This window comes from Echeneis naucrates, chromosome 5 (genome assembly GCF_900963305.1).
Source record: "Echeneis naucrates chromosome 5, fEcheNa1.1, whole genome shotgun sequence".
Taxonomy (NCBI): domain Eukaryota; kingdom Metazoa; phylum Chordata; class Actinopteri; order Carangiformes; family Echeneidae; genus Echeneis; species Echeneis naucrates.
In genome coordinates, this window is record NC_042515.1 from 1205263 (window position 1) to 1218854 (window position 13592).

At 43.3% G+C, this 13592-nt stretch overlaps 1 protein-coding gene across 4 annotated transcripts; it reads right to left on the reverse strand.

The window, feature by feature from the left end:
* Window positions 1-5037: 5037 nt before the first annotated feature.
* Window positions 5038-12852, reverse strand: LOC115043990 (butyrophilin-like protein 1). Of its 4 annotated transcripts, none has more exons than XM_029502802.1 (7): window positions 12638-12852; window positions 11239-11553; window positions 10801-10808; window positions 9419-9449; window positions 8858-9136; window positions 7588-7692; window positions 5038-7085 (listed from the first exon to the last, which is right to left on the reverse strand). In XM_029502802.1, exons 1-7 carry the CDS (start codon window positions 12702-12704, stop codon window positions 7036-7038), a joined length of 855 nt encoding a protein of 284 aa, XP_029358662.1. In that variant the 5' UTR covers window positions 12705-12852; the 3' UTR covers window positions 5038-7035. The 4 variants fall into 4 exon arrangements, 2 of the variants coding, with proteins under 2 accessions (XP_029358662.1, XP_029358663.1); XR_003840753.1 differs by having other exon boundaries at window positions 7042-7085; window positions 7588-8677; XR_003840754.1 differs by having other exon boundaries at window positions 7042-7085; window positions 7588-8681.
* Between the last annotated feature and the right edge of the window lie 740 nt (window positions 12853-13592).

Genomic DNA, 13592 nt, shown 5'->3' on the forward strand with positions numbered 1-13592 from the left:
GACCAAAGACTGCTTTTGAAGTTATTGTTCCTCTGCAGTTAAAACACATTTATGTCAACTTCCAAACCTGATGGCTCTTCCTGTTTCCCCCTTAAACAGAATCAGCTGATCTGTCCGATCTGGATCAGTCCGACTCTCTGACTCCTTCTGTGTGTTTATCCGTCCATCCTCATCCTCCATCTTTGACAGTGACGTCTGGAGTCACGTCTTTCCATCGGACGCTCCTATTGGCTCCGGTGGGTGATGTCACAGCCAATCAGGATCAGTCCTGCATGTTTCTGAGTTGACAGAATAAAGACAATCAGATATTTGGAACTGATTTTTCATCATTAACAAGCAAAACTCCTGATCAGATAAAGATAGAAACAACCCAAACACACGAGAGGAACTTTTCTTTGGAGACGAAGGAAACATTCAGAGTCTGAACTGATCAGACAGAATCAGCTGAGTCTGAATGTGAGGAGACTTTTAAAAAATGAAAAACACAAAGAGATCAAACCGAAAAGCTCAAAAGGACAAAGTTTGAGTAAAGAAATGCAGAGAAGGCGCAGAAAAAGGTGTTAGAGAATGATGAGTGTCAGACTGAGAGGCGTCGAAGTGAAATGAGTCCCAATTTAGTTCATGACACACACATTACCCAGAAACCACTGGGAGCATCACACCCACCCACTTCAATGTTTAGTTTAGTCATTTCCATCACGTCCTTCTATCACTGTGATCTCTGGTCCTGGAAGACAAAACAGATTTTAATTATTGTGTTATTTAGAAATATAATCACAGACTCCACACCTCAGTTGTGTTGTGATTTTTGTCCTGAAGTCAAAGTGTTGTGGAGGCTGATGGTTTATTTTCTTATAAAACATCTTAAAGAACTGAACGAGTAAAATCAGGTCATGACAACAACATTTACAGTGTTGAGGCCACAACATTAAATACAGACAACCACATTTATTCACTAAAGACACATAAATCAACGTATCTGTGTGTTTGTGTGTGTTCGACAGGAAAACAACACAATCAGCTGCCGTGTTCACTGTGAACAGGTAACACAATCTAACTGCTGAGCTGCTGCAACAACAAATATTAACCACCAGTGAAGTCCATGGGATGGAGGAATTTACAGGCTGTTATTAACATGGACACAAGATGGCGTCTGCTACAGGAAGTGATGTCATCACCAATCAGCCACTGACACAGTTTCATGTCCAGACCTGACGGAGCTGAAGACAAACAGACCAGGAAATGTTTTAGTGCCACTTTGACAGCATAATAACGTTTCTGAATTTATTATCCTGATTAATATTATTGAGGACGAAGCTGTTTGTCTGTTTTCAGGGATTTTGCTGTTTCTGTTTGTTCTGATTTGTTTTAAAGTAAATCCATCATTATGATGATTAAACACTGATATGTTGAAGACAATGAGGTGAAACTGCAGTCAGTTTATGTTCATATTCATTCAGAGCTCCGGCTCCAACATGGATATGAACATTAAATCAAAGCCGTCTGTGCTTTTTATTTCATTCTGGTTCAGATTCTGCAGGTTTTATATTTCAGCAGAGAAACCAGCCAGAAGTTACACAATGAAGGAAGCTGTCAGTCAGTCAGGAAGGAAAGGAGGAAGAATGTGACACCTTCTGATACAGATCAACGAGGGCAGACTGAACAACACAAACTACATCCTACCAACCATCACACAGGTGAGACGACACCTGATCCACACAAACTGAACAGTGTAACCTTCATGACTGCTGATTCAGACTGAATCTCTTTGATCTGGGTGTTCCTAATAAACCGACTCCTGACTGCTTCATTCATGAAGGCCGCCCTGATACAAACTCAGCTGACCCCTCCAGGCTCCTGTAGACGAGATAAAACAAAGCGTGTCCTCAGAAACAGTTGAGAACTGAACTAACAGGTTTCACTGTTCCACAACAATCATCAGGAACAACATCTCCACCCTCATTTTCCTGAGAAGGAGGGAGTGTTACCACGGAAAGGTGGAGGAGGTCCAATATTCCTGAACATCACCTGAGCTGAATGTTCATGATGACAATCAGTCAATAACCAATGAACCACCTGAGCACCTGCTGCTGTGACGGAGTTCATCACAACTACACAACTACACAACAACACAACAACACAAATGAACTCACTTTAGATTTGATCAGAGAAAAAGAGAACAACAGAATCAAATCAGAATCTACAACATCGGTGATCTGGAGAGGATGGAGACACACACAGACACACACACAGACACACACAACGACCTGAACCGACACACACAGACACACCCAACGGCCTGAACCGACACACACAGACACACACAATGGCCTGAATTGACACACACAGACACACCCAACGGCCTGAACCGACACACACAGACACACACAGACACACACAACGACCTGAACCGACACACACAGACACACCCAACGGCCTGAACCGACACACACAGACACACACAACGACCTGAACCGACACACACAGACACACACAGACACACACAACGGCCTGAACCAAGACAGACAGACACACACACACACTCACACACACAAACAGACAGACACACACACACACACACACACACACAGACTCACACACAGACACAGACACACTCACACACACACACACACACACACACACACACACACACACACTCAGACTCACACACTCATCTACACTTGTCCTGTGTCGTCATAACGTCCCAAACCTCCTCTGGACCGGAGCAGCTCTGTTAACGGCTGTTATTAACGGATGATGTCATTCAATGACGTCACGTCAGCTGTCCCTGATGGTTCTCACCGGCTTCAGCAGCTGACGTTGATCCGGACCAGATCAGGACCCAGAGACACACCGGAAGCAGCTCCATGGCGGTCCGAGTCTCCACTACAGTCCAATTCAATCAGACTGATGAATCAGCTGAAATCAGAGTCAGAGAGCGGACAGCAGGTGGCGCCAGTTCTACGTCATGTTGTGCAGGTGTGACGTAAATCTGACTGATCCACCTTCCGTTAAATCTCTGTATGTAGGTGTGTGACTGATGTCAAAGGAAAACAGCTGTCTGAACATCTTTTTGGTATCAGAGAGGTATTTTTCTCTGAATAAAGCTCCATGTTGAACCCATCACAGAGGACTGAGACATACTGAGATCTCCTCTTTTATTTTTGAAATTCAGCGTTTTTTTCACTTCCGTTTCCAGCACCTTTCTACAGGTAGGAAGTTACAGCATTTTCAAATTAAAACGTAAGGGCTATTTATGTGCAGTGTTCTCCAGAAAACACCGTCTTTATGTAGAACTGTTACTGAACTAAAAATGATTTCTGAGTTCTGTCCATCCACAGCGGGGATCCTGGTGAGGCTAAATAACCTCAAAGGAAATGACCGCTTTCTAATTACTTCACCTGTTTCTCATAATCAGTTGCTCCTTATTTCACAGACTAAATGGACCTCAGATCATCAGTGATGTCTTTCACTGTAAAAATGTCCCGACTGGATCAGGACATGTCACATGTAGGGCTGCAGACCAGAATGTTTCCAGACAATCAGTCATAACTCCCTGAAGACTAAACTGACTTTCACACGTTTTTTGTTGTTGTTTTGTTTTTTTGTTGCTGCTCTGATACAGGACACATGGTTCGGTGTGTTTCAATATTCACAGTGGGGTTAACAGTAGCAGAATATCCTGATGTATGATATACACTCACCGGCCACTTTATTAGGTACACCATGCTAGTAACGGGTTGGACCCCCTTTTGCCTTCAGAACTGCCTCAATTCTTCGTGGCATAGATTCAACAAGGTGCTGGAAGCATTCCTCAGAGAGTTTGGTCCATATTGACATGATGGCATCACACAGTTGCTGCAGTTGTCGGCTGCACATCCATGATGCGAATCTCCCGTTCCACCACCTCCCAAAGATGCTCTATTGGATTGAGATCTGGTGACTGTGGAGGCCATTTGAGTACAGTGAACTCATTGTCATGTTCAAGAAACCAGTCTGAGATGATTCCAGCTTTATGACATGGCACATTATCCTGCTGAAAGTAGCCATCAGAAGTTGGGTACATTGTGGTCATAAAGGGATGGACATGGTTAGCAACAATACTCAGGTAGGCTGTGGTGTTGCAACGATGCTCAATTGGTACCAAGGGGCCCAAAGAGTGCCAAGAAAATATTCCCCACACCATTACACCAACACCACCAACACCAGCCTGAACCGTTGATACAAGGCAGGATGGATCCATGCTTTCATGTTGTTGACGCCAAATTCTGACCCTACCATCCGAATGTCGCAGCAGAAATCGAGACTCATCAGACCAGGCAACGTTTTTCCAATCTTCTATTGTCCAATTTCGATGAGCTTGTGCAAATTGTAGCCTCAGTTTCCTGTTCTTAGCTGAAAGGAGTGGCACCCGGTGTGGTCTCCTGCTGCTGTAGCCCATCTGCCTCAAAGTTCGACGTACTGTGCGTTCAGAGATGCTCTTCTGCCTACCTTGGTTGTAACGGGTGGTTATTTGAGTCACTGTTGCCTTTCTATCAGCTCGAACCAGTCTGGCCATTCTCCTCTGACCTCTGGCATCAACAAGGCATTTCCGCCCACAGAACTGCCGCTCACTGGATATTTTTTCTTTTTCGGACCATTCTCTGTAAACCCTAGAGATGGTTGTGCATGAAAATCCCAGTAGATCAGCAGTTTCTGAAATACTCAGACCAGCCCTTCTGGCACCAACAACCATGCCACGTTCAAAGTCACTCAAATCACCTTTCTTCCCCATACTGATGCTCGGTTTGAACTGCAGGAGATTGTCTTGACCATATCTACATGCCTAAATGCACTGAGTTGCCGCCATGTGATTGGCTGATTAGAAATTAAGTGTTAACGAGCAGTTGGACAGGTGTACCTAATAAAGTGGCCGGTGAGTGTATGTGATGTATGACAGGGATTTTGCAAAACACACACACACACACACACACACACACACACACACACTCACACTATATACACAGTAATATATGACAGACAAGCAGAAACAGATAGTGGCAGTAAAGTCAGCTATTTTAATAAGTTGAAGAAACAATATATGAAGACATTATATATCTATATATAACATAACAATAGACAGGAGTTCTACATCAGAGAAAATGAAAATATATATAAATCATACATGAAGTATCAATATAATTCATATCTATGTATGTATATCAGGTCTGACAGACACCGTTCTGTTTCAGGAAGCAGGTTCAACAAACTCAGTTCCCTAAAATCCGTGTGCTGTCTTTTCTCTGGTCATGGCGTTCTTCTTCTCTCGCTCCAGACTTTCCTCTCCGGCTGAGGTGTCGTTCCTTCACTCCTTCATCCTCAGCGGGAGGAGATGAACATGGTTTGAGTGACGTTTCACTTCACACCATCAGTGTGCGGCCCACCTTCTCTCTGACAGCCATCAGCTGTCACAGCTTCTGCCAGCAAAGGCCTTATATGACACACCTGGTCTTTCCAGGTGAACCAGGAAGCTGAAGGTGGATGGAATAACACCATCTCTGAGTTCTGCTGTCTGTATTTTTCAGACATGAGGTGTCTCCCTTTAGTTAGGGTGCATTACATGAGAATGCAGTAGTCATGTTCAGTCTTCCTGTTTCTGGTGGTCCGCCGATTTAAACAGCAAAATGCTGCAGTTTTGGCATCTTTCGCGTTTCTCCTGTTGCTAGGCAACCAGCAGGACACCGATTCAAGATGGCGGCCGCACTTCTTCCGCCCCTACAGCCAATATGGCGTCTTTATGTGTCATGGCTGGACCCGTACCAGAGGATTCTGGGTAATCCCCACCAACTACATGATCTGAAATCAGAGTTATGTGGAAACATGAAGATGACTCAGCGTTTTTATATCATCTGTCTCACTGACGTCACCTTCTGTAGAAGGAACACGATGGCGCCTCTCGGAGCCACAACAGAAGATGAACGGGTTTGTTTTCTTTTGTCCCAAATACAAACAGGTGTGGAATAAACCTGCCGAACCTAAAGTCCGGGCCGCTCCGTCAGAAGACGTCACACTGCGGTCACATACACAGACGGTGATTGGCTGCTGGTCCGCCATGTTGGAAGTGGCAGATCCGCCACCAGAACAAATACAGGTGTTTGAGAATAAAAAGGACTGACGTTTATATTTAACGGACTGTGACGTCAGTGACGATCACCGAGACAGAAAATGAAAGTCTGCAGTGAAATGATGAACTCCATTGATATTTTATTCACTTCATTATTTAGCTGGAAATTCTTCCGTCTCTTAAAATGAAAAAGCACCAATTTAATAGAGACGAGCTGATGACTGAGGGATGGAAACAGTCAGTGTGAGCTCAACTCGTTAACTCTGGAAAACTTCAGCTAAACAATCCAAAGATATTGAGTTCAATAAGAAACAGTCCATAAAGGTTTAGTCTACATTTGTTTGGAGGCAGTTTGACAAGAACTCCAACAGATGAGACGGAGTTCTAAACTGTGGAGTCGGCCAGAGTTACCAAAACAGACAGTAACAGCTGAAACAGCGCTGCTAAAATACTCTTTGTTAAACATCAAAATCAGTTCATTTAAAGAAAGACATCATTCAGAAAAACTGAAAACAAAACAGGCAAACACAGGTGTGTGTGTGTCTGTGTGTGTCCTGAGTTTGTCTATTTAAGGCCAAAATGGAACAGAAAGAAGTCGGCTCTTCGTTTTGTTCTTGAAGTTCAGTCACTTCTTGGTGGAGTTCAATCTGATTCTGCAGCCAACATTCAAATGGAGGGAAACAAAATTAAAACTAATTAATCTGAAGATCTCAGCCTCCTCAGCAAACAGACACACAACAGCTGAGAGCTACTGGACGTCTTTCTGGGAGTCTGGTGGACCTGCAGGATCTCAGCATGAAATCAAAAGTAAAAAAAAAAAACAAACAAAACAACTAAACAAATGGTGATTGGTGTTTTGGTTTCAAATGTTTTGTATTCCAGGTTATTTATAGAAGAACACAGTTTACAGCTGAAGGTCCTGATCAGACAGCTCATCCTCTTAATCCCTGTCTTTCAGAGAGGTGTGATGGACCTGATGAACCTGATGGAGGGAAAACAGAGTTAGAATCCAGAAAATCCCAGCTGAGCAGAGTCCTGGACCACGAAGCAGGATCTGAGATTATGGAGGGAACTTCAGGTTTAACTCTGGTTTTCAGTCGGGGTAAATCACCATGGTAACTGATGCTGAACTCCTGACTATGATGATGAGTCTGATCAGCTGGAAATAATGTCCAGTGTTTCTCTGATCGGTCAGAGTTCATCTTGTTAAATGTCACAGGTGTCACAGTTTGTTCTCAGCTCATGTTCAGTCTTTCACATGAAGCCGCTCGTACCTGGACAGGTGAACTCAGGGTTAACTCAACTAGTTGATCTTCAGCTTGTTAGTGCAGCTTATCAGGTTCAGTGGAGACAGATAACAAAGATATCCTGGTCTGTTGAAGCTGCTTCGTGGTCCAGGAGAGGAACAACAACACAACTGACTGGACATCAGACACAGACACACACTTCATCAACATCGTCATCAACAACTTAGTGTCACTCACCTCTATTGTGAAGAAAAAAACCGACACCAACAACAAGGAGAGTCCCAAAAACTGCAGCAACAACAGAGACAGGAAGAATCCATCCAGCCAGACTCTCTTGAATATCTGTAAGAGGACAGAACGTGGATGTGAGACTCAGAGTTTGGTCTCATCATGTTGATCAGACTGAACATCACAGCTTCAGTGTGTTGATGCTCCTCTGATCTCCAAAGATCAGCAGATGAAGGTCATCAGGCTCAGAGATGTCAGCATCCATCTGATGGCCTCTTTCCTCCAGCTGGGCTGCACAGCTGACAGCTGGCTGGTCCTGTCCTGGTCCTGGTCTGGTCCTGGTCCTGGTCCTGTCCTGGTCCTGGTCTGGTCCCTGTCCCGGTCCTGTCCCTGTCTGTCTCCAGTCCAGGCTGTGATGGACTCTGTGCTTCACTCAGAATAAATGGTGCTAAAAGCTGACAGACGTCTAAACGTCTTCTTGTCCCTTCAGTGATGAACCTCTCAGTGTGTTTACTGTGCTGACATGAACAGACACACAAACAGCAGCTGCTGCTTCATTTACTGGACAACAATCTGCTGTTTGACAAACTACACATCTTGACGATTGATCACATCAATAGTTCTATTGATCAGATAGATTCAGTCCAACGGAATCTTCAGCTGGTCCACCTTCTGATCTTCATCACTTGCAGACGTTCATTTCCGCTCAGACTGAAGATGAAATAATGTCCAAAGATGCTTAAAGACCATTTAACTGCTGTCTTAGAGTCCTTTTCTCTCCAATCACTGAGTATTAACGTTTGATTTCTTTGGCTCACGTTGACTCGTATTATTTCTCTTGCTCATGGAGTTCAGCTCGTACACATCACATTCTCACATGTTCTGCTCCTGAACAACCAAAACAACCAGCTGCAGCAGGTCATGAACCAAAGTGTTAGGAAGCTCCATTTCTACCAACATGTTGCTCACAGAGGAGCCTGACTGCAGCACAGTGGACACCGATTATTGTTCATATTGTCCAGTCGGCCTTTATTTTCCTTCAGAGGATGAAATTATTCCCATCTCATCTAGAGTCAGAGACAGAGTTTGGATCTAGTTTCTATCTGAAGAAAGAAACAGATGAAATGATCAGGAACTGCTGAAAGTGTTGATGTTTGTTGTTTGATTCATTTGACTCTGCTGCTGTTAAACGGCTGCATGTGAATAAAACTCTGCAGCTCCTGCAGCCTAAATCACTTTAGAGAAACAAAAACCGTCAAAACAGGAACAATAAACTCACCACGAACAGGAACGTAGGTCTCAGTCTCAGTCTGATGTCTGATGCTCTCCTGTGTAGATACACAGCGATAGTAGCCGGTCTTGGTCACTTTAATTTGGAGGGTGATGTCGTAGCTTCCTCCTCTTTCAGAGATCTTTGGTTCTTCAGCAGGGAGGATGTTTCCTTCTCTGTCCTTCCACTGGACTTCAGGTTTGGGTGAAGCTCCAAGAACTTCACACTGAAGCTGAACTCCATCCTGAGATTCACCAAGTGTCCTGATGAAAGGTCTGAGAGCGGCACCTGTGAACATCAGAAATAATTTAAAGTATTATTTATATTATATTTATATTATATCATTATAATAATTTATGGAGAACTTTGACAGTTTTCCAAATAACAGCAGGTTGTTGTTGTTCAGCCTCTCTGTTGTGATTTCTGATTTCTGAACTCTTTTCTGACAGTCCACACAAACTGAACAAACTCTGCAGACTGAGTGGGATAAAGATGAACTGTAGTGAACAGGTGAAATGTCTCCACCAGGTGATGGACAGGACGACTGACGTCATCAGAATCACGACTCACCTGGGATGTTTTCGTCACTTCTGTCTTTTAACCTTTTGTGGCTCAGAGGTTGCATACGACCCGACATGAATGTGGAAAAGTCCATAAATACATTGACTACATATTTCCACATGGAGCCAAATGTTCATATAAACACGTTATATCTCATCTGAAAGCTCAGATGTTCGTTTTTTCATCGCCCTTAACGATCTTCACGGCGGATTTACGACGTTCGAACAGGAACGTCTCACTTTACGGCAGTCAGCCGGCAGAAACTAGCTTGCTAACTTGTGTCGCCGCCGTTAAAATCGGTTTATTGGTCCAAAGAGAGACTTTTAAAGACGAAGTGGGCTCGATTTAAAAAAGAAGAAGCCGCAGATTGAATCCAGCTGGTTTTAAATCCAGTGGATGTAAAAACGAGGAAAATTAAAGTGAATGAATTCCCGCCTTTAGTTTGAACGCTGCTCTTCAAACTTCCGCTTCATCTGCATTTCTGTCAATTTTCACTTTGGACCGAATAACTGACCAATGAGCTTCAAGGTCTCTGACATCAGGACCCGCCCAGCAACAAATCAAACCAATCAGCACCTTTACAGCACCTACACTGACGTCACTAACGAACTCTTTACTCCTCGGCCAATCAGAGGAGCGCGCCTTTCGGCGGCCCCTCATGACTTTGATGGACAGCTGCTTCCGTCCAATAGGAAGTGAGCTCTGTGAAAAAAGTCAGAGCGTGTCGGCGGTAAAAGGAGCTGCCTGCCCATATATGGAAGTTAGCGTAGCCGGACTTCCTGCAGCGGAGGCCCGCCCACAGAACAGAGGAAGTCCTTATCGGGCCACAGAGAGCAGATTGAATAAACTAAAGATGGAAATGTGGATGTGAACATGAAGTGCAGCTTCTTTTAGTCGGCTTTAACATTCAGGGACACTTTTAGAGCCACTCAACACTTTTCTCTTCTTTATTTGGAGCTCTGGAGAGCTTTTCTAAAGCTCTGTAGTCCTCTGATGGAGATGATCTGTGCTGCACTTTGGGAAATATCTCAGAGACACTTCAGTCTATCAACATGACATTTGGTACAGATGTTGGACGCCAGCTGACGAACGGACGGTGTGAACGTGGGCCTGATATCTGCTGATACGACGGTTTTACTGCGGTCTAAATACGAGCTGGAAGTCAAAGAAGAGCAGCGTTTCCGTGTTTGTCGGTTCAATCCTTCGTCAGCTCTACAGATTCTGAGCTGAAAGTCAAATGAACGGAGCCCATGAAACCTCCGACAGCTCGTTTTCACTCATGCTGTGGAAATGGATCAGGTTCTTGTACTTTTGGTGGAAAACACGGTTAAAAATGGGAAAGTATTCAGAGACAGAAATGCACATCAGTAAAATGAACCCTAACAGGTTAAGGGACCATCTAAAAGAAAGAACAAAGCAAAACAGATGTTAGTTTGTGAAATCATTCGTGTAGGAAACAGATAACAAACCTGGGAATGTATGACAGATCTACCTAAAACCAATTTCACCAACGTCTAAGTTTAAAAACAACATTCAAAGATGTTCATGTTAATGCTGAGCTGGAAACAAACACCTTTCTGGTTGAATCTCGTTTCATCAGTCTGAAGTAGATTCATCTCAAATTTAATCTACCACAAACTGCTGAAAGGTGATTGTTCAGAATGAACTAAACTGGAACGTGTCAGATATCCAACATGTCTGATCCTTCAGAGGGAATCAGCCCAGATGTGGCTGCAGGTCTGTGGGGACGAGGTCCTCCAGATGTGTATTCTGATGTTTGATCTGAGATCAGATCAGTGAATAATCAGGAGTTTGATGAAAACACTCACCAACAAGAAGCTTCACGAGCTGTTTCTGATTTGTACGTCTAAATTCACAGCTGTACTTTCCACTGTCAGACACCTTCGTGTTGCTGATCTTTATGGAGGCGTTTCCGTCCTTCAGTCCTCCAGGAAAATGTGAGACACGACCTTTGAACTGCTCATGTTGACCTGATAGATCTTTACTGGAAGAAAGACCAGCGTCATACACATAAACCTCCTTCTGACCGTCAGCCCTCCAGTCAAACCTCTCAGCTGTAATATCCTCTGAGATGGAACAGGGTAAAGTCACATCATGTCCTTCTATCACTGTGATCTCTGGTCCTGGAAGACAAAACATGTTGGATTTAGACACGTGGACGTCTTTGTTCTGACTAAACATCAACTGAATTTAGAATAAAATACTTTCACTTAAAGACAGAAACAACTTTACAAATACAAATTCTGAGACATTTGACTGTTTGGTTTGTCTGTTTGTTGTAAAATGACTAGTTTCTAAATAAACAGGTGTCCATCCACAGAATGAAGAGTTTCAGTGACACTAAATGTTCAGTCAACAGACGGCTCAGCAGGAAATAAGATGATCAGAAAATTACAAACATCTCATTATTTCGTCATGTTATTTTCATTCTGGGACGTTTCAAACAGACTCGTGTTATGAAAGAGGCCGTAATGTGGGAAAGTTTCTTTTTCTCCTGAAGACGTTTGAAATGAGGAAGTGAAGTGATCACCTCAGTAACGACGAGTGTGTGTGTGTGTGTGTGTGTGTGTGGTCGCTCAGCTTCCTCAGCCGTTTAGACAGCTCGAGGTGTTTTTGCCTCCATGTCTGAGGGGCGTTTGGCTCAGTGAGATAAATTCAGAAATCTGTAAAATAATTTCAATTATGATCTATGAGAACATTTAAAGTTACTGTTACACATGAAAACTGTTAAACTTGATGTGAGCTAAAACAGCAAGTTGTTTTTTGGGTGTAAATGAAAAATCACTTTATTCTATTAAAAACTAAATTCTTTTCTTTTGGAGAAAGAATCACTTTTTTTTTTTTTTTGCTCACTTTAGATTTCCGTGAAAATTTGTTCACATCAGACAACAAAATAAAACAAAAGCTTGACAATGATAAGAAATGTGTATATTAGTTTTCTACATCAGTTCTTTCTTGTATAAATCAGCACCTGTGCTCGTGACAATAACAGTTTAATATTTTATATTAACAAATCTTTGCCCAGTCTCATCAATTTCAAATAACCTGAACATGATTTCACATTTATGTCGCTGTCAAATTAAAAGTAACAGCCGACTTTTTAAACAAATATGAACAGAAAAGTTTGTCGCCGACTCATGAAGAAAGATTTTTAAACGACTTTTACAAACACAAAGTTGTTGTTTTGTGTGCAGCTCAGTTTCTCACCGGGTTCCTCGGCAGACGCTGCTGCAGCCCACATCAGGACGCACACACACAGAGGAAGCAGCTCCATAACTGCAGCTGGCACACAAACCTGCAGCTTTTCTGCAGAACGCTTTCGATTCTCGCAGTCAGCCCCTTCACACGGTCATTGCATCATCAGAAGGAAGGAGAGAGTGAAGAAGTGCAGAGAAATCCACAAACTGAACCTGCTCATCAGATCCATTCAGTGATGTTGGAAAATGAAGAAAAGCCGAAGGAGCTCATCTGTTTATTTATTTAAATAGAGTTTTTTTATTTTATAATATCTGATCGATGTTTTTCATTTCCTGTTACAGTTTCAGTCTGATCTTTGACCTGAAGGGGGCTCAGATCCACCTTCTCCTCATCTGGTTTCTAAAGAACAAGATGGCCGACAGACCTGTGACCTTTGACCCTTTGATTTTTAATTTTTATTTATTTATGTTTGTTGTGTTGGAGAAACGGAGACTTTGTGAGTTTTATGTTGATTTTGGAGAAAAGCCAAAAGTTGTAAAAGTGAAAGCACAACAAACTGCCTGAAGATGGGCAGACACACAATCGTGCACACACACCAGCTGAGTCGGCTGTTGCCCCTTTAGTCCGGTGGGGGGGGTCATGTGAGCTGAGTCTCCAGCAGTGTGTGTGTGTGTGTGTGTGTGCAGACACATGAAGGTCTTGAAGTGGAATCAAACAGAGCTGGTCGATCACAGTTTGATTATCTGCAGACCGTCAGACCAGTTTTGGGTTTCAGGCGGTTAAATAAAGTTTTTCTTGAAGCTCAGAGCGAGCTGCCGGAATGTCACCTGTCAGTCAAAAGAGGCCCCGCCCCCAACTCTGCAACTTTTGTTCTCCATAAAAAGCCAGAATGGAAATGTGATTGAATGTGTTTCTGTGTGTGGATCCAGACTCTGGTGGACTGAAGCGGATCAGCAGGTCTGAG